The 23,138-nt window shown below is 37.8% G+C and overlaps 1 protein-coding gene across 1 annotated transcript in view; it reads left to right on the top strand.

Moving 5' to 3' along the window:
* The window catches only part of PHLPP1 (PH domain and leucine rich repeat protein phosphatase 1), a 218,964-nt gene that overhangs the window by 178,628 nt on the left and 17,198 nt on the right, over positions 1–23,138 (top strand). The window contains exons 10-12 of the mRNA XM_036876709.2: positions 3,089–3,244; positions 12,670–12,870; positions 15,626–15,788. Of these exons, the coding sequence (XP_036732604.2) occupies positions 3,089–3,244; positions 12,670–12,870; positions 15,626–15,788 (520 nt within the window). The remainder of the gene's footprint in view (positions 1–3,088; positions 3,245–12,669; positions 12,871–15,625; positions 15,789–23,138) is intronic.

Consider the following 23,138-nt stretch of genomic DNA (forward strand, 5'->3'; position numbering starts at 1 on the left):
TGGTGCTTGTTGGGAATGTTTAAATAAGCCAAAAGAAATGTTTGAAGACTTAGCAAACAATATGATTGGTTTACCTCTGTTATCCTAATCTTTCAGAATCTTCTACTTCTGTTGATTTAACATGTCTACCTTACCCACAAATAATTTTTGGCTTTCCTCAAGCATAACTTTGGGGGAAAAAAAGATTATTAGGTCATTAAACATAGAAAGAGCAAATTAGATTTCTGTTTTTGTTGGTGTGAAATTTGGAGTAAAAGTCCAAGAACTTTTCTTTCCTTCTCTTGTCTCTCAATATGTGTTGTTATTTTTATTTCTTAATTTTCACTTTAATGGCAAGATTTGTAAAACAGCCATGTGATTATATCTAGTGTCCACAGATGCAAATATCTTCAAGTTGACTAATTGTGGTACAAAATACTACTGGAATGTTAGTGACCAGTCACGCAATTAGTAACCAAAAGGTAGCCTATTCCAGTGCTGTCCTATTGAACTCTCCATGATAATTAAAATATTTTATATCCATGCTGTCCAGTAGCCACATGTGACTATTCAGCACTTGAAATGTGGGCTAGTCCTAATTGAGAAGTGCTGAAGTGTAAAATACACACTGGATGCAAAATATCTCAGTAATATTGTACCTTAATTACATGTTAAAATAATATCTTGTATATATTGGGTCAAATAAAACATAAAAATTAATTTGTTTCTTTCTGCTTTTTTTAATGTGGCTATAGAAATTAAATTGCATATGTGGCTTGTATTATATTTCCATTGGATAATACTGTCTTAGAATATAGATCTCATAAAATAAATCTGAATTACATTTTTAATCCCTGGAATACTCAGTTATAATTTAATTTTGTCCCTTAGCCATACATTATACCTGTAAATCCAATCTGTTTGAAAATACTTTCCACTTTAGAGTTTTATGTTAATTGAGCATTTAGTTGATCCTGTGCAGCTAATCACCATTATCAAGAGGACTTTGGTGATGTGCCTTGTGGATGGACAGAAGTGTGTGTGCATGAGACAGAGAGAGAAAGAGAGAACCTTTTAGAAGACAACAAAAAATCAAAACAGGCAACTACTAATGGAGAAAAAATAATTGTTGAAAAAAATCTTTTACTGTTATCTTTCCTTCTGTTTTCTCTCTTCTCTTCCCCCAATCCAACAGATGGCACATTGGCGTCTAAGGCTTCTATTTCACTGAAGGCTACAACAAAGATATTATATACATAAACCAACAATTAAATAAATACTCGATAACTGATATTTTATCCAGTTTCTCCAAAGTTAATTAATCTTTGATTTGCTTTGCCTTAGTACAGGCTTTTTTGGAATCCAAACAAATGCTCATTCAAAGCAAATCCCAGATGCTGTTGTCAAGAAATTTAAACAGTGTTTGTGTGTGTGTGTGTGTTTAACACATGGGACAAGAACAGTATGTATTGTGTTCTCATTTATCAAGTTGTTCAGTTGCAGACTTTCTATCAGCCCTACCACTGATCTGATATTTAGGCAAGACAGTCATTCATTAGAAGTTGATTTAATATTCAAGCTTTGTTTACCAAAGTAATGGTGTGAAAGGTTTGCCAGAACAAATGAACATTTAGAAGGAAATGTATTAAAAGGAAGAGAAGTTATGTTAATGCTCAGACAGTAAGTATCCAAAAGAATTGAACTATATCCAGTCATTATCATTTAATACTGTTATCATATCTACTTTTTTTATTTGGAAAAATCAAGATTTTTTCATGTCTTTCAGTTATCCATTTATTTAAGGGTAAAATGTGTGTGTGTGAGTGTATAATAAATAACCCCATTCTACCCTCTAACAATCCTAAATTATACCCCAAGCCCAGCAAGACAGTCAAATGGTGAACCAAATCCTGAATTATTGGGTTGAAGTGACCGTTATAGAGATTGCCTCCTGTGATAACTGTGATTGAATGACAGTCCTGGATAATCTGTCTTGTCCCATTGATATCTAAATCTTCAAAGTCAGGCATGTCAGATATCTTTCCTGGTGGCCCATGGTATCACAGCACTGAAATAAGTAGTTGGCATCTTTGTGAACAGAGTATAGTTTTGATCTTTATCGTGAATGAAGTTATGCCATAATGTAGAGTGATTTTCACAGCTTTGGAGGCAGTGAGGGAGGTCAGAATGGTGGAAACCAAGAGCTGGATGAGGAAGCCTCATTCTTGGACAGCAGTGCAAATGAATTCTCAGTCCAAAGTGATCCTGATACACATTATAACCTCATTTTCCAAGCCCCCAGATTTCTGTGTTTTAACTTAACCAGGACCTGTTTTATTCTCTACAACTATTGACGTCTGAATTGGTCATAAAGTGAGTTTACACTAGATTTACAAGCATTGGTTGCACTTGTCATAACCCTCAAAAACACAGCAAGGCCTCCAAAGAGCTCTTTAAGGCTAAAAAAAAAAAGAAGAGTGGAGTAACATTCTATTCTCTTTAGGAGGGAGTCTACTTTAGAATTAAACCAAAAAGAAAAATAAACAGACTTAGAGAAGTGAGCAAAGAGAAATAATGATTGTAAAATGAAACTGAGGAAAAATGTCACATTTCATCTGTTGGTGTTTGTAAAAGTTTAGTTGGATAGAAGAATCTTTATTTAGTGTTGATCTTACAGGTAAAAATTACTTGACTGTATTTGTTCAGAATCTGTTGTGGGTAAAACACCTGGTGTTCCAGGGTAACACAAGACACAAGCCCTACCTTGAGAAGCCTATAATATAACCCTTGAAAGCTTACCTAGTAAAATTAGTTCTCTTCAGTATCTTCTTCTGTGAAACTTTTTTCTCTTTACTGAGGAGAGTTTCATTGTTAAATTAGTGTAGTAGTTTTTTCCTACCCTCTTTTACTTTTGTTTAAAGTACGGAAAGTATTGGAACATAAAGAGCTCCAAGTTTGAGCTTGTGTTAAAGTGAATTTGCAGTTTCTCTGAATGACTTTATGCTTTTTGGAGAGATAATTAAAGTATGCTTCTACTCCTCTTCATTTTTTATTCTTTATCCCAAATTAGCTCTAAGTAACTCTCCTTCTGTCTTGTCCCTTTCCGCAGCTTATTTTGTAATAGCAGTCTCCGGAAACTCCTGGCAGGACACAACCTGCTGACAAGGCTGCCTGAGAGGCTGGAGAAAACCTCCGTGGAGGTCTTGGATGTTCAGCACAACCAGCTCCTGGAGCTGCCACCAACCCTGCTGATGAAGGCCGACAGGTGAAGTGGCTTGTTTGTTTCGGTTATTCACCTGCCTTGTCCAGAGCCTGCTTGTTAGTACTCTTGCTTTACGTGATTGGAGACCGTTTGTGTGGACTTTTGGATTATCTGTCTACCCAAGACTTATGAAGAAAATGGTTTTGTCAGCTACTTCTCTGTTCGATAGGGGGTGGAGGTGGGGGATATCCTGTAGATTTATCTTTAATTTTGCTGCTTTCTGGGGAGGAATGGGTTGAGTTGCTCATAAGCGTGTGTTGTGGGAGCGTAGGTATGAAACACGGATGAGAAATTTGTTACCTGGTCAAAACTTGGGCAGGATGCTCCAGTCTTAGCTTAATTATCATGATTCTCTGTTTTTGCTTTCACATATTTGTGAGAATTTGCTTAGTTATCTTCTTTTTGTTTTTAACTAGTTATTCCTATCTTTACAACAGTTTTCCCCTGGCATTAAAATAATTTTCCTTTGTACAAACAAGTTTTTCTAAACAACTTGTTTCATAAAGTAGTTAAAGAAATTGTTACTCTTTGAAGGGAAGGGTTGCCAGTTCAGAACTTTCTTCAAAGAAAGCTTTAAGTAACTGTGTTGACTTACTTTGGAACATCCTGTTGGCTATAGACCCCTTGTGCATTATACTAAACTGCTTATAGCCTAATGGCATGAATCATTTTGACCTCTTCTAATGTTTATTTTTAGTGAGTGACCATAGAGATGATACAAAAGATCTAGAGTGTACCTCATGATGAAGACCAAAAAGTTGCTTAATTTTGTGCTTCTCTAAGAGAAGGAAATACTGATGGGTCTTTCTGCCTTAAAAAATAAATTTGAGATACACTTCAGCATGTGATTTTTTTTCTGTGGGTGAGATAACTGTCTGAGAACTCTGGTCCTCCGACACGGAATGACATACCTGACATACCTGACCGTGTGTCCCACACCCGTGTGCTTCCTCCTGTCGTAATACCCATCACACACTGCATCACAATTTCTTGTTTGCTTATCTATCCCCACTATTAGATTATGAATTCTGTGTGTCTAACAAATGTCTCTTAATGTGTCTGGAATAGAGGAAGATGCTCAACAAATACTTGTTTAATGAAAGAAGGAAAATTTAAGGAATTTTAAATACTACCTGAATTCTTGGGCTTACATTTTCTTTCCTCTCCTTTTCCTTTTTTTTAAAAACATTTTTTTATCAAGCGGTACATATAATCATAAAAGGGCTCAACTCTTAAGCACGTTGCTCAGTGAAGTTTTTCACGTATGTAATACCCATGTGGCCGTCACTCAGGTCAGGGTGGAGAACATTTCTAGCATTCCTACCGTTTCCTTTTGTTCTGTCTTCCTCATTTTAAAAAACATTTATTCTCTGTATTTATTTTAAGTTACAATGATTTCCTACTGGAATAATTATAGAGAAGTAACCGAATTGTGAGGAACTGGGACTGTTACACTGTAGCTGACCAGTGCTATAACATTCCCCTGGCAGAAAGAGCAGTGTTTCAAGGTATGCTGAAACCCTGTGTTTTCTTTCATAAGGCTAACAAGGCAAAATTTGAGTGCAGTTTTATAATGAGAATCCACTTGTTCTCCTGTGGATCTATATTGAATCTGCAGAAACAGATGGATTCAGGTTTTAGGAGTCTTTGAGTGAGATAAAACCATTTCTGAATCTGGCCAAGTCTGCTAAGTTCAGGAATAGTAGAGTAGATAAATAGTACTTGAACTCTCCAGTAGAAAATAATCATTCTTCATTTCTGAGGATTTAATTTTAAAAAGACAATTCTTTATATTTTTCATCTTTTAGAGGCAGTCACTAGGCAGTCACTTTATCTCCTTGGTGCCAGGGCACATCCCACATGTCCCTGAGGGAGCTCATAGGTATAGTAGAAGAGGCTGTGTTTTCATGTTCAGACGGGGTTTTGAGTGGGGCAGCCGTAATTCAGATTGTTCCACAGGTAATTCTGCTGACCTCCAGGGTCAAGAACCACTGCATGAACTATTGACTTTGTGACCTCGTGCAGGTCATCACTCTGAATCTTGATTTCCTGTGTTGTATAATAGTTCCCAGTAGAATCTGTAAGTTGGAAAAGGAAGGATGTGTAAACTGAAATATTTCTAGTAATGCAACATGGAAAAGTTAGGACAGAAATCAGGCCACTGAAAGAGGACATTGCTATCATGGAGAACAGTGTAAGCTGAGCTAAGAGTTTAAACTAAAGGCTTGTAGGCAGAAATTCCCATTGTCTGAATGGATGAACCTATCCAGAGCCAACTGCATTTTGGAAAATAGGGACTGTGATGGGAGGAACAGCTGGCCTCTGCAGGCCTTAGGAGGAGGGCAGCTGTGCTAACTGTATTTCTGGCACAGGGAAGTTCTGGAGTAAAGGGTCCAGGGGAATTAGAAGGAGCAAGCATCCTGCTTTCATTTTATGAGAGAAAAGCAAATGACCAAAAAAAGGCTGAAGTAAACTGTTTCAAGAAGTCATATTTCAGTGACTTTGTTTTCCAACCAACACAATAGCCATTTCTCCAGCACAGTGGAACAACTGATATTAGTCATGACTCTTAAGAGGCTTGGTTCTCTTTGGCAAATAGGATTATGAAGGGGGTGGGGTAAGTCAGTTAGTTCTTTTGAATGACATGCTATTTCACTTGTTGGAAGACAAACACAGAATACTTAATGAATTTTCCTCACCAAACTTTTACTGCTTCTTAAAGGATTAATACTTCTATTTAACCCCTTCTAAAACCTAAATAATGGAGGTTTTATCTACCTCAGTTAAAAAAATTTTTATTGTGTTTTTTATTGAGGCATAATTTACATTGAGGAAAATGTAGAGATACTGTGTGTTTGGTGTGATGAGTTTTGGGGGAGGGAATTAACTGACAGTGTGGGACAGGCTAATCCAAAGACCATGAAGTTTAAAATATTAAAGAAGGTTTTTAAGAAAAGAACCTTTGTGACCAGCTTCTTTGCCATGGTTCAGTTGAGACTGGTTTTCATTTACATGGCTCAGGATGGCCTTCATCTCACTGGACTAGTAAATCTAAGTCACATTCCTGGGTGCTGCAGGGGATTGAAAAGCGACTTATGTGGGTATTACCTGTCCAGGAGCTTGCAATCTAATGCAGAGTTTGAAGTAAGTGCACAATAAACCCTAGTAAAAGGAGGCCTTGAGAGGGCAAAAGAGAAGGAAAATGATCACACGGTTGGTTGTAATTGAGGCGCACATCTGAGGAACAGCAGTCTGCTGTTGCCCATACAGAGCTGGGGTTCAGCAGCAGCTTCAGGCGGTGATGAAACTTTGCTTAAATTCTTTACCATAGTACAAATCTTAATCGAAACTTTGTACAAATTTGTGCTTAATTTGTGTTTTGCTTTAATTCTTTTCTATAGTACAAACCTTAAAACTATATAGATACTCCTTGTTTTGTTTTTGGTAATAATTATTGTTATCAGTTCTGTGTTTGGTCACATAACTGAGGAAAGGGCCTGAACACAAGTCTTCATAAGTTGTAAGTGGTTCATAGTGTGTGCTTTAAGTAGAACTTGTCCTTGGAAGCTTCAAGAGACTGTCAGAACAACATGCGTTATTGAACACAGAGCAAAAGACTGAACTTTAACTCTTTCTTGGAAGTGTTCCTTCAACTCAGAATCTGGCCTGCTAAAACCATTGTCATGTTTTAAATTACATGAACTGTCTGTTAGAATGGTGCATATTAACCTGTCCCACCTGGCATTTGGTAACCAAATAAGAAAGGGGTATGTGTTTTAAATTAGATGAGTTTTAGTAGTACCTTTATCTTCTGAAAACTTTAGATCAATTTTATTAAAAATTCTTATGACTTGAGTCAGCAATTTCAGTTTATGGGTTTACTCTCCATATTCATCTTTGAATTTGGCTTATTTCAACTTGCTTTGCACTGGCAGCTCAGAAGCCATAGACATGTGAAATATGATGGACCATATGTTGCTGAGAAGTTGAATGTAATTTCACAGCTTATGATTAGGGCAGGATTTGGTTCTGTGGGGTGAGCTGGCAGATACTCAAATCTGGATCATACCTGCCTAGATTTCTCATCTTACCTTTTTTTGCTTAGAGTTGAGGATTTGTTTATGGAAAGAGAGTTTCAAATAATCAGTTTTCATCAATAGATGGTAGATATTCCCTATGGCCCACCAGGATGGGTGAGGTACTGCCCTCCTTCTGTTGTTCCTGAGACCTTGGTGGTGGCTGACTGTCCATCTCACATCTGCACACGCATTTGATGGCCAGAAAACTACTGGTAATGTCAGTCTAATTAAAAAGCCACAGCAGACCCGTTAAAAAGGAGAGTTGTAGACTGCTGTTATGGGTGGACCTCAGGGTCTGTTGTTATCCCTGGCTGAAGCAGAACAAGGTATTAGAGGGTGGGGGTGGGGGAAGTGTATGTGCAAATGAAGAACATGGTAATTATTAAATACCCCCAAGTATTAGTCATATTATAGACCATACGTTTTAGTGATTCAGATACAACGTGTAAATATCAAGGGGACTAAAAAGGAATAGAAAATTGGGAAAGTGTGATCGATTGACCATGACAACTACTGCCTTTTGGCAGAGACAGTTATTTCTGGCATTTTGAAGAGCTAGGTTGCCTACACTATTTTTTTTTTTTAATGAAGAGAGTTATTCTGTGAAGTTTGATATTTTGAGAGCCAGAGTGGAATAAAACTGTTTCTTAAAGCATGTCTCAGAATCCCCTAGATTACTCATTGAACATGCAGATTACTGGCCCTTATCTCAGTTCTAGTGACTCAGCTTGGCCAATCATCAGAATACTTATTTATATATATTTTTGAAGGTTTACCCTGACCTACTTAATATCTGGAAATGGAAGTTGAGAATCGTGCGCCTTCTAATAGGAGGGCACAGCACTGAGAAGGACACAACCTCACTTCTGTGTGATTTTGTCAAAAATGTATCACATCATTCTAATGATAATAAAACATCAAACACACCAAAACTGGGAGACATTCTACAAAGTAACGGTCTGATACTTTACAAAAGTGTCAAGGTCATTTGAGACAAAGACTGATCAGAAGAGACAAAGGAGGCATGGGAACAAGATGCAGGTGGGATCCTGAATTGGGTCCTGGACCAGAGAGAGGACGTCAGTGGGTGACTGATGAAATTAGGATAAGGTTTGCAGGTTAATTTATAATATTCTATCAATGTTAATTAATTACTAATTAATTGCACTTAATTTAAAAATTAATTCTTTTGTGTTCTTGTTTAGCAATTCTTAACTTTAGTTCCATTATTTTGTAAACTCTTGATCTTTATTGCCAATGCAGGGAGATTTTTAGACCCTCCAAAATAATAGTTCTGTTAGACTGCATTTTTTCTTCACTTGGAATCCCTTCTATTAGGTGGTTTCTAGACAATGATTGTGGTCCTTTTTTCAAACTGTAAAGTGGGTTTCTACTAGCACTTTATTAAATAGGATAGAAAATAACAGTGTAAGAGTGAGGTTAAGTATTGTATCATGGTTTCAGTTGTACATGTGTATGTTGCATGTGTACTGGGTGGTCATGTAATACATATTTTGTACTCTTGGTTACCATCATAAAAGTTTGAAAGCTATTGCTTTAAGAGCTATCAGCCTTGTGAAGACAGATGAAATTATCAGAAGTGTTGCACTGTACACACAAAGGACAAGGAATTCAGAGTGTTTTGTCTGACACTTCTGGAACATTTGGGGGCCAGCAAGCAGGAGATTATCTGAAAGTAGAAGAGCTTTGCTGGGCTTTGAGTCTTCGCCTTTTGCATTTTAACAGAATACAAGTTCCAGTACTGATCTCCAGAAAGATGACTTAAATGCAGAATGCCTGATATGCCTACAAAGAGGTGACTCTGTCATACTTCCTATCAAATCCTGTTGTTTGTTAGGACAGAATTTGGCTGTAAAATTGAAGGGCATGCTGGGAAAGTACTAAAAAGCAAACAAACAAATATAAAACAAAACAAAACAATTTAGATGAGCCAGAGTAGATGTACAGAATGTGCCAAGGAAGGAAAAAGCAATTGCTGTAGAAGCAGGAAGTGGGTTTGCCTCATTGCTGTTGTGAGCAACTTTCCAAGTGCTTTAGGGCAGGAGCCATTTATGAGTGTCTTCTCTCTATGAATTTCTCACTTTCCTCTAAGAAAAGCTTTTGATTCCTATGCTATTTATTAGGTTATTTTAAGAATGGGGTTTAAGTGTTGTGCACATGTGGTCTTTACACCGCACATCAGGTGCCCTGCTTCATCTCCAAGCTCTTTGAAGAGCCTATGAAAATATTCTCACAAAAATGTCTGTATTATTAGTGTTTTTCAACATTTGAATTTCAGAGAGATGAGGGAAATAGTGGACTCTTAAGACTGATAGGATCTGGGTTTTATTTCTGGCTCTGCCACTAATTGCTATTTATCAGTTTCCAAGTAGTTTGACTCTTCTCAGCTTCGTCTCTCATCTGTCAAATAAGAGGGGGGCCCCTCCGGGATGGTGGGAGAACCAAATGAAATAAAAAATAGGAAAGAGCTGCGGTGTCTACAGAGCACTTTACAAGTGAAAGGAAAGCCATGAGATGATACTGCTTTTTCTCTAATTAGCAAAAGAGGGCTGCAGAGTGAAGAGGGTTATATGGATGAAGCATTTCTTGGCACACTAAAAGATCTTTTATATAGTTGTCATGAAACCTATAAGAGAGAAGCTTGAGGAGGTGACCATGTTATACTGAATTGAGACCAACTTCAGTGCTTTAGGAATTTAGCTTTTTTGGAGGTTTTGAAAGCAGGGGTGGAGTTATGCACCCTATTTATTGAGTAAAATTGTTATCTGTACTGGAGAAATTTTTCAAAATTAAAGTAGTTGCTCATTCTTATGGAAGTACAACACCTAGACTCTTAAACAACTTAATTTGTCTCCTGCTGGAACATTGTGGGGTTGTGGGACAAGTGTCTTATTTTTAAGAGGATGGATATTGAATTTAATTTTCCTAAGGCCATTATAAAAAATCTTTTTAGCCCAGTTGTTTGCTCTCTTTTAATGAACCAGATGATTCATTCAGGCTTTATTCAGTTCGAATTATTGAAGTTCAGATTTGGAACCAGCCCATGTAGTTTCATTTCCTGTAGGGATAGGGTACAGGACTTTCCCCCCTCACTTCCCTTAGAGAGTGTATAGCTCTCTCAGTATGGCAAATTTCAACAAGAGGAGACGACAAGTCTGTTTTGAAATCACTTTCTTCCCTTCATTCAGATGTTGTGAGGGGTTTAAGGTCCCTTTTGCAGCTTTCTAGATGAGCATTCACTAGTCAATCTTTTTTTCCTTTCAAAACAACATTCCCTCTTTTTCTGGCCTAAAAATATATAAGCATTCATGAATTAATTTCTCATTTCTTTACACATGACCCCAACTACATATTTCCTAGAGAATGCTCTTTTAATGAGCCTGTCAGGTAGTTTCCCAGCCAGCCTCAGTCCATGATGTAGGGTAATGCATTTTAATTTTTTCAAATTCCACATTGAATAAATTCTTAACAGTGTATTTAAGGCAGGTGATATAAATGGGACCTAAAGAAACACACTCATAAAAATACTTTACAGAACTATGGTGTTGAAACTGGTTTTCTTCCTAGTTCAAAACCATTTCAGAAACTGCATGAATGACCTTTATTTTCTTCTCTGTAGCACACACGACTATAATTTCCCATGACTATTTATGGTCTGTACAAGCCTTTTGTAACTTCCTTTTTTTAAAAAATGTCAACAGAATACATGTTTCTTTAATGGAAAATGTTCTATTTTGGGGGAGCTGCTTTTCCTTAGATAAGTAGTGGAGTTGGGGTGGAGTGTGTGTGTGTGAGTGTGTGTGTGTGTGAGAGAGAGAGAGAGAGAGAGAGAGAGAAAGTATGTTGGGGTTGTAAGATTGAGGAGTATTAAATTGGTGGATTGAGAGTTGAGAGTTTGGAATGACAGTCCCAGTGATGACTCCTGAATACAAAGCCTTCTTTTTGTCCAACATTAAAAATAACTGTACCTGGTATTCCATATTCTTCCTTTTTAAGGACTATTTTATTCTTTTTCCTAATATATGGGAAAATAGTGCAGAAAGTTTCAAACCCAGGTAGTTTTGAAACGAGAGGAAGGTGGTTCATTAACAGTGTGGTTCCAGGTGGGGAGGCAAGGCAGCATTGACCTGGTGGCAGTGGCAGGTGAGTCCTGTGGGCTCAGTGCTCCAGGCTCCAGTTGCTGCAGCCTCACAATGGAGTGCACACAGTGGAGAGCCATGCATGGTAGGCAGCTCATCTGTCTGACTCGGGAGCCTTGAACAGTACCTGCACTGTCCTTCCCTTCCCTTTTGAATGATTTGAAACCCGATCAAAGGTTTCTGTTTCAGTTCTCCAGCTTTGCATTTTGCATTTGTCTGTGTTTCACAATAACTGTGGAAGAATTACACATTTTAAGTTTCAGTTCTTTTAGGTCTAGAAATGGTCTTCACATTTTAGCCGTTGTTCACTCTCTCATTTAGATAACTGATAGCATATACATCTTGTTTGTTTTAATGTAAATTTTATTGAAGTATAATATAAATACAAATCAAAGTGTAGCCCTTGATGAATTTTTTCACAGTGCACACATATTTGTGTGACTAGTACTAGGTCATGCACCAGAATGTTATATTAGAAAAACTGGAAGCCCTGTCCTGCCTCTCCTAGACACTGCTTTGCTTCCCTGACTTTTGATACCAGTCTTGCCTGATTTTGGACTCTAATTATGGAATTAGGCAGTATATCCTCTGGAATATGGCTTCTTCACTTGGTACTCTGTTTGTGAGATTCATCCTATTGATACATAAAGCTATAGTTCTTCATCTTCACTGCTATATCATATTCCATTGTTTTAATACAGAGCAAATTATCTCCTGCAGTTGTGAATATATATCAGTAAAATGTGGTTTAGACTTCATACTGAAAAGGACTTAGTAACCATGTGATTAGTTGTACTCTGATCTAATGCCTAATTGTTTTATTACTATAAGAGCTCTTTTATTTAAAAATAGGCAACTGTTTTTCTCTTCCTTAAGACAGAATATTAACTTTATCATATCATTTTCCATTCTACTCCTCACCTGCTACAAAATTAGTCAGTTCTCATCTTTGTGCTTCCATAAAAATTTATTTCCTTTTGTATTTAACACATATAGATAGCTATTGTGTTCATCATAGGTAGTGGGGTTACATCATATACATATACCTCCTAAAGCCAGGGCCTGTCTTTAAATTCATGTTTCTAGATCAAGTTTCTAATATGCCAACTATCAATCAGAAAATTTCTAGGTGTGTTGTGAATTCTAGTCTGGCTTATCAGCAGGATTTTGTTGCATTTTGTCATTGTAGCCTGAGATTCCTGAATGCATCTGCAAACAAACTGGAAACCCTTCCTCCAGCCACACTTTCTGAAGAGACAAACAGCATCTTACAGGAACTATATTTGACAAAGAACAACCTCACAGATAAATGTGTGCCCTTGCTAACAGGCCACCCCCATCTGAAGATCCTTCATATGGCCTATAACAGACTTCAGAGTTTTCCAGCAAGGTAAAAGATCACAGAGCAATAGTCTTCATTGCATTTCTGAAGTAGATTCATAGATGGGTAGGCAAAACTAAAATGTTAATTTCGTAGATAACGTAGAGCTTTTTCCACCTGATTCTTGTTCACAGTTGTCTTTTATAGAAGCCATGATCAGCATTCCTCGAAAGAGAAATGTGTTAGTTTGTCTAATGTGAATGTATCTAAAGACACAATCACTAGAATGTTCTTTTGATTTTGAAATAAGGTATGTTATTTAGTGGGTATGGGTGTTGGGTTTTTTTTGTCTGCTTCTTTTTAAACAGTCAACTTAATTTTTTGAAAAATCAACCTAATATGGTGTGTGGGAATTAGAACATAAACTAAGAGCCTGAAGGTTCTTAATTAGCCACTAGCTTTTGTTTTTGTGCTGGTGGTATAAAAAGCAGTGGTGGCCTGTGCAACCATAGAAACTGTGTGGCATTACATATAATTTATGGCTCTCAGGAGATTCCATTTTTAATTCTGTTTCAATTTTAATTTCTAATTTTGGGGAGCCCATGGCATTATGTCTAGCTTTGAATGAATCTACACACAGAGCCTGCCATGAAGGATTTACTCCACTTCCATGTTGTTGGCATTTATCCATCTAACAAGTTAGGACTTGGAACCCACACATCAAAGAAGCAAACGCTAACTGCTCTGGTGTCCTGCTGCTCAGTGCAACTGAGCACGGGGCCAAAGGGAAATATTGGCACAGCGTCCCTCTGCTGCCATCAAGGCTGCCAGGCTGTTGAAACTCTTCCCAAAGAAGAAAGGCCCAGTTATACATTCACTTAAAGTATTGCTGTGGGTATTTTTTTTTTGGTACATATTTATTTCTTTAATCATTAACATCAAATTAAGGGAAAACAGACTTTTTTTTTTACTGTGTTTTATTTTACTGTGGAATGAGGAGATGATATTTTTGGAAGAAAACATGGTAATCACATAAGAGTAAAAGCTCTGAAAGGCTCTTCATCCTATCTGAGATGGTGAATCACTAAGTTCTGCAGGAGAAATGATGGTCAGCTCAAATTCCGAGGGTATCCCAGTGACTCATGCCAATTGTAATCACCCGAAGTACAGAGAATTTTTTTATGTACCTCATAAAAGTCCGTGTTGCTATAATGTCTTTCTCCCTGGGGATGGTGATATGGCACGTTAGCTCCCCTACAAGACCCTGAGGTCCTTAAGGGTCAGGACTATGATTTTCTCCTTTAGCCTCAGGTCTTACATGAGGTCTGACCTGGGGTAGACGTTCAGCCAGTGGTTCCTGAAGTGAAGAACGTGCCCCACCAATTAAGTCCCTCCCTGGCCATTTCTATGTTGAGGGATGGAAAATCCTTTAACTTGTTCTTTCATGGGCCTGATTTCTGTACATTCAATCATTTTTTCATAACCCATTACACATTGATTTTTCCATATTTCTTTTTAAAATGTGACAACATATTCAAATAATAGTCTTACAAATTCAGACTACCCAAGATGGATTACTTTACAGCTTATGTATCTAATGTTGTTTGTAGTGTATCCTCAACCATGTTGCATGTTTATGACATTTAAAGATCTGACTTCATAAGACTAAAAATGTAGTTCTTATATTCCGACATTCATTTATTTTCAAGATAAGCAAATAAGATAACCTTCATATTTGAGAGATGATAGAAAGAAAAGTAATAAAGGTTTCTTGCTAAATTTTTTAAAGGTTTATTGTGACAAATGAAATGACAGCAAGCAGAGAAGATACCAATAACTGTGTACTAAATGACTCACATAAGTTGGAGTTTCACTCACTGGGAATCCTGTATTTCTTGGGGACCAACATCACCAGTGGTAGAAAAAGGGTCAGAGGAGTGGTAGAATGATATTATAGGATTATAGAGGTGGATGGCTTTTCCCTCTAAATTTACAGGAAATATAAGAAACTCTAACTCTGGAATTTTTCTTTACTTGGTTATTATAATTATTGCTTAATATTATTAAGGTTAATTATGTATTATAAATTGAATAATAAAAGACATTCTTAAATAAAAGTTAAATTTTATCAGGACATGTTATTAAGGTGAGGTCAGAGAGATTCCTTCTTTATAGATGCTTAGCAGGAGTAGAGAGAAATTTCTTCCAGGTATGGTTTGAATTTGGGCACTGCCAGCAGGTCAAGAAATGATTCAGATGACCCCCTTCTCACCACCACCTTGTCATCACAAGTGATGTCAGAGGAATTTGTGGAGTGGGGTTTAGGAGAAAACATATCTTCGTATGAGTAGAGCCCTATTCTCCTCAATATCCCCTTGAGTTTTCTGTCCCAAGGCAAGAAACTATACTCTCAAACTAAGCTCTTTTACAGCACTTACACTGGATTAAAGCTAACTTTTGCCCATTTGAGTAAGATTTTCACTGGAGTTCAGACTAAGCTACACAGCAAAGTGATTGTTGCCAGGATAATTCACACATCGAGTTTCAAGAGGAAAAGGACATCCATTTTTCCTCTTGTTGCCAATTTTAAGAGTCGAAGTTTAAGATTTTGTTTTGTCATAGGAAAGGAGGTGTAAAATATTTCTGTGACTCATAAGCAATAGTGGAAACATTGTCTTGTTTGTTAAAATGACTTACAAGTGAATCTTTCAATAATCGGTAGAGTCACAGTACATTTCCCTTTTGATTCTCATTATATATTCTTTCTTTTTAAATTGCCTTATTATTTTATGACCCTCTCCCCCTTGGGTTTCCTCTTTTTTAGTAAAATGGCAAAACTGGAGGAACTTGAAGAAATTGATCTCAGTGGAAACAAACTGAAAGCCATCCCGACGACGATCCTGAACTGCAGGCGCGCGCACACTGTGGTCGCTCACTCCAACTGCATCGAGGTCTTCCCCGAAGTCATGCAGCTCCCAGAAATCAAGGTATGAGGTTTGACTCCATAAACTCCCAGCTTCTGGTCAGCACAGAGAATCTTTTTTCTAACCCGCCAGTTCAGAGTGCTTGCACTGGATTTCCTCAGCATGAAGACTTGCTCCATCCTTCCTAACCACCGGACTACACTGTGAATAAAAAGGTGGAGAAAACACCCAGTAGACAAGAAACACTGGACTGGGACTTGGGAAAATTGTGTTCCGGGCCCCATCCCTAACCAGCTGCATGACATGAGGCTAGCCACATAGCCACCTGACTCTCCCAGCTGTCAAGCAGTACTTGTCCTCCTTATTTAGCCTTATTTGAGCCTCCTTGTTTGAACCTTGAAGGCTCAAAAACTGAATCAGGTGGGACAGCAGTTTGGCCACGTTAACTGTACTACTGCACACCCTCCCCTCATTAAATAGCACCCACCACCTCAGTCCTGACCAGTAATCATTCTCTACACAGATACAGCTTCATTCCTGCCACCATTCATTCATTTCAATTTAATGAAACTGGTAGAGCAGATATTATTCCCATTTTATAGTGAGATGCTAAAAAGGAATTGATTTGTGTAAACGAAGGCAGCAAATTGGTTGCAGAAACAGTCTGCAACTGCTGACTCAGGCTAGACGCATGGGATAAAACCAGTTCATTAGAATGAAAACCATCTAACTTTCTATGCAAGTGTTTTTGGTGTAAAAGTAAGAAGTTCTTTAATATAATTTTTCATTTGTATCTTAGCATTTCTGATTATCAGGTTTGTGCTTAATAAAAAACACTCAGTGGATATAGACTTGGACCATATTCTAATCTCCTAAAAAGAAACAAAAGTCATCTTGCTTGACCATTCTTCACATTTGAGGCACTTTGTGATATAAACTTTGTGTGTATCACACAAAGTGTGATATTAGCTATATTAGCTATAGAGTAAATATTAGCTATAGAGTAAATATAAGTCCTCAGCATGGTTCAACTGTGATGTTGATTATATGGAGCAGGTGTTTTGGCTGATGATCAACACAATCCAGGAAATCTACTGCTTAAGCAAATGCCTCTTTGCCTCCAGCACAGGAACAAGGTTGAGAGCTAAGTGTTCCAGGGGCTGTAACAGTGCCCGTTGCTGGACATGGGCTTGCTAACTTGGTCTCTGTCCATTGTGCACAGTCGTACACCCACAAGGAGAGAAGGGCCTAAAAATTAAACTCCCAATTACTGGTCCCAATTTCTGTACCCATCTTTTAGTGTTTATAACTCTTAATTGTAGATTAGGGTTTTTTTTAAGTATATTGTTTAAAATACAGAAAGACATTTAAACTTTCCAGGTTGACTAGATTTTGCAAAATACGAATCTTGCTCTGTGAAAGTGCATCCTCTCCTAGACCCTTGCTTGGATTCCTGGATTTAAAGTCAGTGCCTTCTATTTCCATTTAACTCCTTTCCTGCTCTCTTTAGTCTGCACCCTGCTTTACAGCTCTTTTTAAAATTTTACTTCTGTTACTGCTTTTTAAATATTTTTCTTTCTTTTGTTCTTTGATTTATTTTAGATCTTAGCTATCTTATCTTAGCACTTTCCTTATGTTAGCAATGTCCACTCTTTGCCACCCAGCTCTTAGTTACCAGTGGATATTCTATCGTCGGGTTTTTTGTGTGTGTTGGGGGCTGGAGGTAGGGAGCACTATCAAGTGTTCTTTATATACAAAAGTATATGTTTTGCAGCCCTAGACAGATAATGTTACTGAAAAAGTAGTTATTTAGGGCTCTGAATTGATATTTTAGTGTTCTTTCTTGTAAGGATATTTTAAGTTATAGTATAAGTATTTATGCACATTTAAACCATCCAAAAGAAAATTCCTGATAAAAATAGTTGCTGTATCTAAAAGAAGATACCTATGAGAGTCTTCACTGCACACTGAGCCCTAAAGCATGTTTTTAAGGTAAAAGAAAGTGTTTTTCCTGAGTTAAAATATTCCAGCCTATATTAAAATTTTATTGAGTTAGTAACCCTAGATTATATTCCTGTTGCTTCTTGAAAATAAAGTGCAATAATTGTAAAATATTTCATAAAAGGTATTAAGATCATTGCAGTTATAAAAACTTACTAGGTAACATATTTAAAGAGGGATGAAACCCTGGTATATCTAACTAGCTAGTTCTCTCCAAGCAGTAGAATCTGTTCAGACATTAAAGGAAAGTGCTTGCTCACAGCTTTATTACCAATTATTTTAAAGGGTAAACAAGTCCCCTTACTAAAAGATATATATGTTAAGTGTCTCTTTTTAAAACTTGAAAAATTAAACCATATTCCTCCACCCCTAAAACAGACTATCTGCACCTTCTGATCTTGGATAAAATTGAGGTCTAACCTTTTGTCATTTGGTACATTCAGTGAGGTCTGTTCATGTGAGCATCAGGCATCAATTTCTCTACTTAGGCAGAAAGTCATATAAGTTGTTAGCAGGAAAAAAAGTATATTTTTCAGAGTTTTCCAGTGAGCCCAAGTGGACCCAAAGCCATAGCACTTTTGTTCCTTTCTATTATTGTCTTCACCTTTGTTTAGCACTTTCTAATTAATCTTCCAAACCCCTGCCACCAGACCTGTATTCCTGGAACATGTCCTGTTCTATTCTGGTTCAAAACTGACAGAACTTCCTCTGGATACAGATTATTTCTCATTCAGCTAGAGATAAACAGAATCCCAAGTCACCACATAGGCTAGGCTTGGCTTGGTTGATCCAGGCCCAAGTTCACACTTGGGCTGCTAGTGGCTGATGAACCCAATCAGCCATTGGTAATGTAGGAGTTTTACAACAAAACCCAAGCATTTAATTGAGTAACTTCCAGTTACTGACTTATTCCAACGCTTTTTGCAGTGTGATATAAGTGTGCTCCATATAATCAACATCACAGTTGAACCATATTAAGGTCTTATATTCACCATGACACAAATGGTGGATGAAATTCGTAATTTAAACACCATATCAGCAACTTCTTTGTCAAATTTTCCATGTTACTATGGTGTCTTGATTCTAATTACTGAGTATACAGCATCTTTGAAAATATATTAAATTCTCTCCACAAGGTTATCTTCATGTTTGTGCTATGCATTAACAAACTACTTGGATAAGTTGAGAGAACTCATCTCCTCAGATCTTTGTTATTTTTACTGGGAAATGAAGTACAAAGTATTTTTAATACTCCTCACTTTTGAGAACAATGGTTGCAGGAAGTTGAGTATCCCTTAGAATCAAGCCTTGTTTGTTGTTTCTAAAGTGAGATGAAAGAGACAGAACCAGCTCAGTCACAAACACAAGAAGAACATGGAGAAATGGCTGGGTCAGAATGAATGAGAGAAAGGGAATTCTTTGGAAGTAGGATAATGGAAGAAGACAGATCAGGGACCACTTAGGTCTCATCAGTTGGGTATAGCTGACCTAGTAGACTCAAAAGCTCATGTAGTAGGCACCTGTACTACTTAACCGAAAACCAGAAACCAGGAGCAGTCATCATTATGGTCCTGGAATCGGGTAAGAAATAGTTATTTAGGAAACTTTCTAACAGTTGGAGAATCTGGCATGCATTCCTTTTTGAGACAGGGCTCCATACAAGGGCTAAGAAAGAGGAATGAAGCAGTGCTGATCAGAAAGTGGCCTTTTTATACCACTTTTCTTCCTGCCTCACTAGCAGCAGACCAGCAAGAAGCGATGACTGCATATTCTCTCTCTTTCAAAATTGCTGTGATGGATTAAACTCAGACTGTTTGGCTTTTTAACTCTAGTTTAAAAAATCATTTCAGCAAATCTTTTAAATCTTAGAGCCATGCCCTTTTCAATAAAAGACTGGCTGCATCTCATGAAGTGGGTTGGTGTACATCAGATAAACGGCTGGTCCTCTGTGAGCTTGTGAATAGTAAAAGTATCCCTTCAGAGATGCTCCCGGAAAAAGGAGCACCTATGGCCTTGAGTCCTCACAGAAGTAAGCTGTGAAGTGGTCAGCTGTGCTCTTCAAACTCTTCTGCCCCTAAGGTCAAAAGGAAGTGACCTCATAGTCCCAGAAATCTGGGATATGGCCTGGAATTGCCTGTAAATTTCTTTCAAGTCCTCCTTTTGATCTAAAATTACACGATAATTTTGTGTCCTAGGTTTTACCATTTCATTTAGTTTTAATGTAAAAATAAAGGCCCTTCCTCTTCTGAATCTTTTAGTAAAACAAGCATGGGCCAGGTGGCCTATAAATTTGGGGTATACCACTGAGACCCCCCCAAGGGCATACATAGCCAATTTTAAGAAGTAATGATATAAAGGAATTGCTCAGTTTATATAGGAGGCATTTTCTCAAGGTCATATTTTGCTAATAATTTAGTGTTTCAGGGAATTCACTGAGGAATAGAATTTGGAGGAATAGAATGCCATTTTGTGGAATGAGAATTTTTTTAAACATAATTTTACCAACTATTGTTTTTATCAAATTTTTGCCAATAAAGTTTCCTAAATCTAAAATCCAGTTGGGAAAAATCACAGATTGTGTATGTAAATTTAAAAGGAGGGCTTTTTGCAAGATTAAAGGTCTTCTTTGGCAAACCTAAAAGGTGAGAAGGTTTAAACAACATATATTTCTGAATAATTACAGACAAATATGATTATTTTAAAAAAAATAGAACTTCAGCTTTGGCTTTGGGGTCTGTATTTGGGTAAAAGGTTCAGACTGACTCAGTTGGTTTACTTAGATGTATGAACATCCTACAGTAATGATCACTTAGCCTTGTACAACATCAGGAATGTATAGTAGTTTGTTTTAAGAAAATATGACTTAAAGTTCCATAAGGAGAAAGAATATACATGTGTATGTTTTACTATTAAGCTGAAATGTTCTGGCCCTCTCTGTGTAAGTGTAAGGGGGAGGCAGTACAGACTGCTTCTATGTGGGACGCAGTCTGTAGTGCACCGTTTGGCCCTGCCTGCCTTCCCAGCCTCATCTTCTGCACTCAGGCCTAACCATCTCCAGCCACACCAACCGCTTGTGGTTCATGTCCTGGTCTGTCATCTGTCATTCGTGTCTCCTGCATTGTGCACATGCCGTTAGCTCTCCTGTTTTCACCTGCCTCATTATCCTTAACTCTGATTCTCCACAAAAATCCCCTCCCAGAAAGCCCTCCTTGAGGTCCAGTAGCTGCCCCTTCACTGTCACAGTCCTGCACACTTGAGGTAGTACTTTTTTGTCCCCTCCTTTAGCCTGGGAGTCCTCAGGGAAGAAACTGTGTCTGCTATCTCTATAGATCCCTGATGTCTGATTTACTGTCTGCCACTTTATAGGTGCTACATAAATGTCCTTTTGAATGAATAATTGCATTTATTTGCTAATTAGAAATTCAGAATGAAAATTAGTGACCCTGGTCAGGTAGCAGCCTTAACCTCCTGAGAGCAAGGGAGTGCGCAGGGTGCTAGGGAACCCCGTGTGGGAACCATGCAAGCTGTTGGCAGGGGCATCTGATTTAAACAGGGGCTGTAGTGGAATTGACATTCAGGTGAGTCTCAGAAGAACAAGGCAGCTTTCACCAGGTAAAAAGCCTGGAGATTTCCATTCACTGAGAATAGAATGTACAAAAAGGCACAGACAGATGAAAACAGGACACATGCAGGAACTGGAATTCACTTAGACATAGTGGAATATGGAGGATGAGTGAGCAGGGGGTGCAGGATGGGGATGAAGGGCTGCATTTGACATACTAAGGAGTTTGGTGGCAGATCCAAGGGCAGCAGGGAGCAGCTGAAAGACTGAAGCTGGAGTGTGATCAGGTGGAACAAATCACAACAGAGAGTCACCCTGACAGCACTATGGGGGGTGGACCCGGAGGGCAGGAGACTGAAGGCGGCTAGGATGCACGCATCCTCCAGGGAAACGTGATGTGGGGCAGACAGGAAAAGGGAACTGGCTGCAGGAATTCAAGACTTGATGACCAAATGGGCCTGGGTGGGAGGAGTGCATGAGAACCATCGATCTGCATTACTGTCACCAGCATTCTCTTTATAAGTAAATACACTCCTAAACTCATTTTATAAAGAATGAGCAATTTATCATCTGTACAACTCTGAAAGTTTAAATCTTTAAGTAACATTAAAAACCAGTGCTGATCTACTTCAAGAAATTTAGTAATGCTCTAAAAAGTCTTTAATCTTTCCCCGTAACACATGCTCTGATCTCTGAATGTGTTTCTGTCAACCACTTGTGTTCCAAGTGACCCACACCTGTCAGTCCTTAAGCTCACATTTCATCACCACCCCGCTGATTGCATGTACACCATTTGTGGTCTTCTCTGTGCTGGTGTATACTGGCTGTGGTAACAGAATAGCCCATTATTAACCAGTATTATCCGTTTTTCATTAAAGTCCAGTTGACTATTCATGCAACCATTATTTATAATTGGAAAAACAAAACCAAAAAGGAGATGACCATTTCCCTATTATTACTTTTAGAAAGTATTATGGCCATTAAACTGTTATGGGAGTGAGGATACAGGGTAAGTGAAATGTAATGAAATTGTACCTACATTCATGATTTTTAAAGGTTTTTTTGATATTAATAATAACACACAAAAAAATGCTAACACTGTTAGGATGCTAAATTTAGTGGTAAGTTTTCTAAGCTTTTCTGTTTGTCCAACTTTTTATAATGTGGTTATTATGCTTTCATGATAGTAATTGTTTAAAATTGCAATATAATTTTACATCATCGTTACTGTGTAGTAGCAAGGGTATGAAACAGTCTGTGTGGAAACATTGCATTGTTTGAAGTCAGTTGAGAATATATTTCCCCAAAAATATAGGCCTTCATTTCACCCAGTCTCTATCCCTCTGCAATCCATAATAGATTTAAATTCTATAAGAATTCTTCCAAATAAAGATGATTTTGTCCACTTATGAGATTCTAAAATTCTTGGGTACAATTTGCCTTTCAAAACATCTTAAGATTTTTAATAGACTCATTAGGCATTTTTTTCTTAATTATAATAAATAAGGTGCCACCCCAAGCCAGATAACGAGTAGCTTCCCACCCTGTTCTGCCAAACCCTGGGCTGCACATACTCTTATCCAGAAGAATTGCCAAATACTCTTGTTCTGTCTTTTGAGCATGTGAGCCTTCCTTTACCCTGGTTCCCTGCTCCCACAGCAGAAGTGCAGCAACTCATTTTAGGGCTGACTTCATCTAAGCTGTACATTGGTCTTGTGAGAAAGGAGGCATTCCCATTCCCAGATAACTCATAATTTTGGTTGTAATCAATATGCTGACCCTTTCTGTGGTTGTTTTCCAAGTGAGATTAGCCAAGAGCTATTGAAGAGTCCAGGTGCTGGATGCCTGGA

This window comes from Manis pentadactyla, chromosome 6 (assembly GCF_030020395.1).
Source record: "Manis pentadactyla isolate mManPen7 chromosome 6, mManPen7.hap1, whole genome shotgun sequence".
Lineage (NCBI taxonomy): Eukaryota > Metazoa > Chordata > Mammalia > Pholidota > Manidae > Manis > Manis pentadactyla.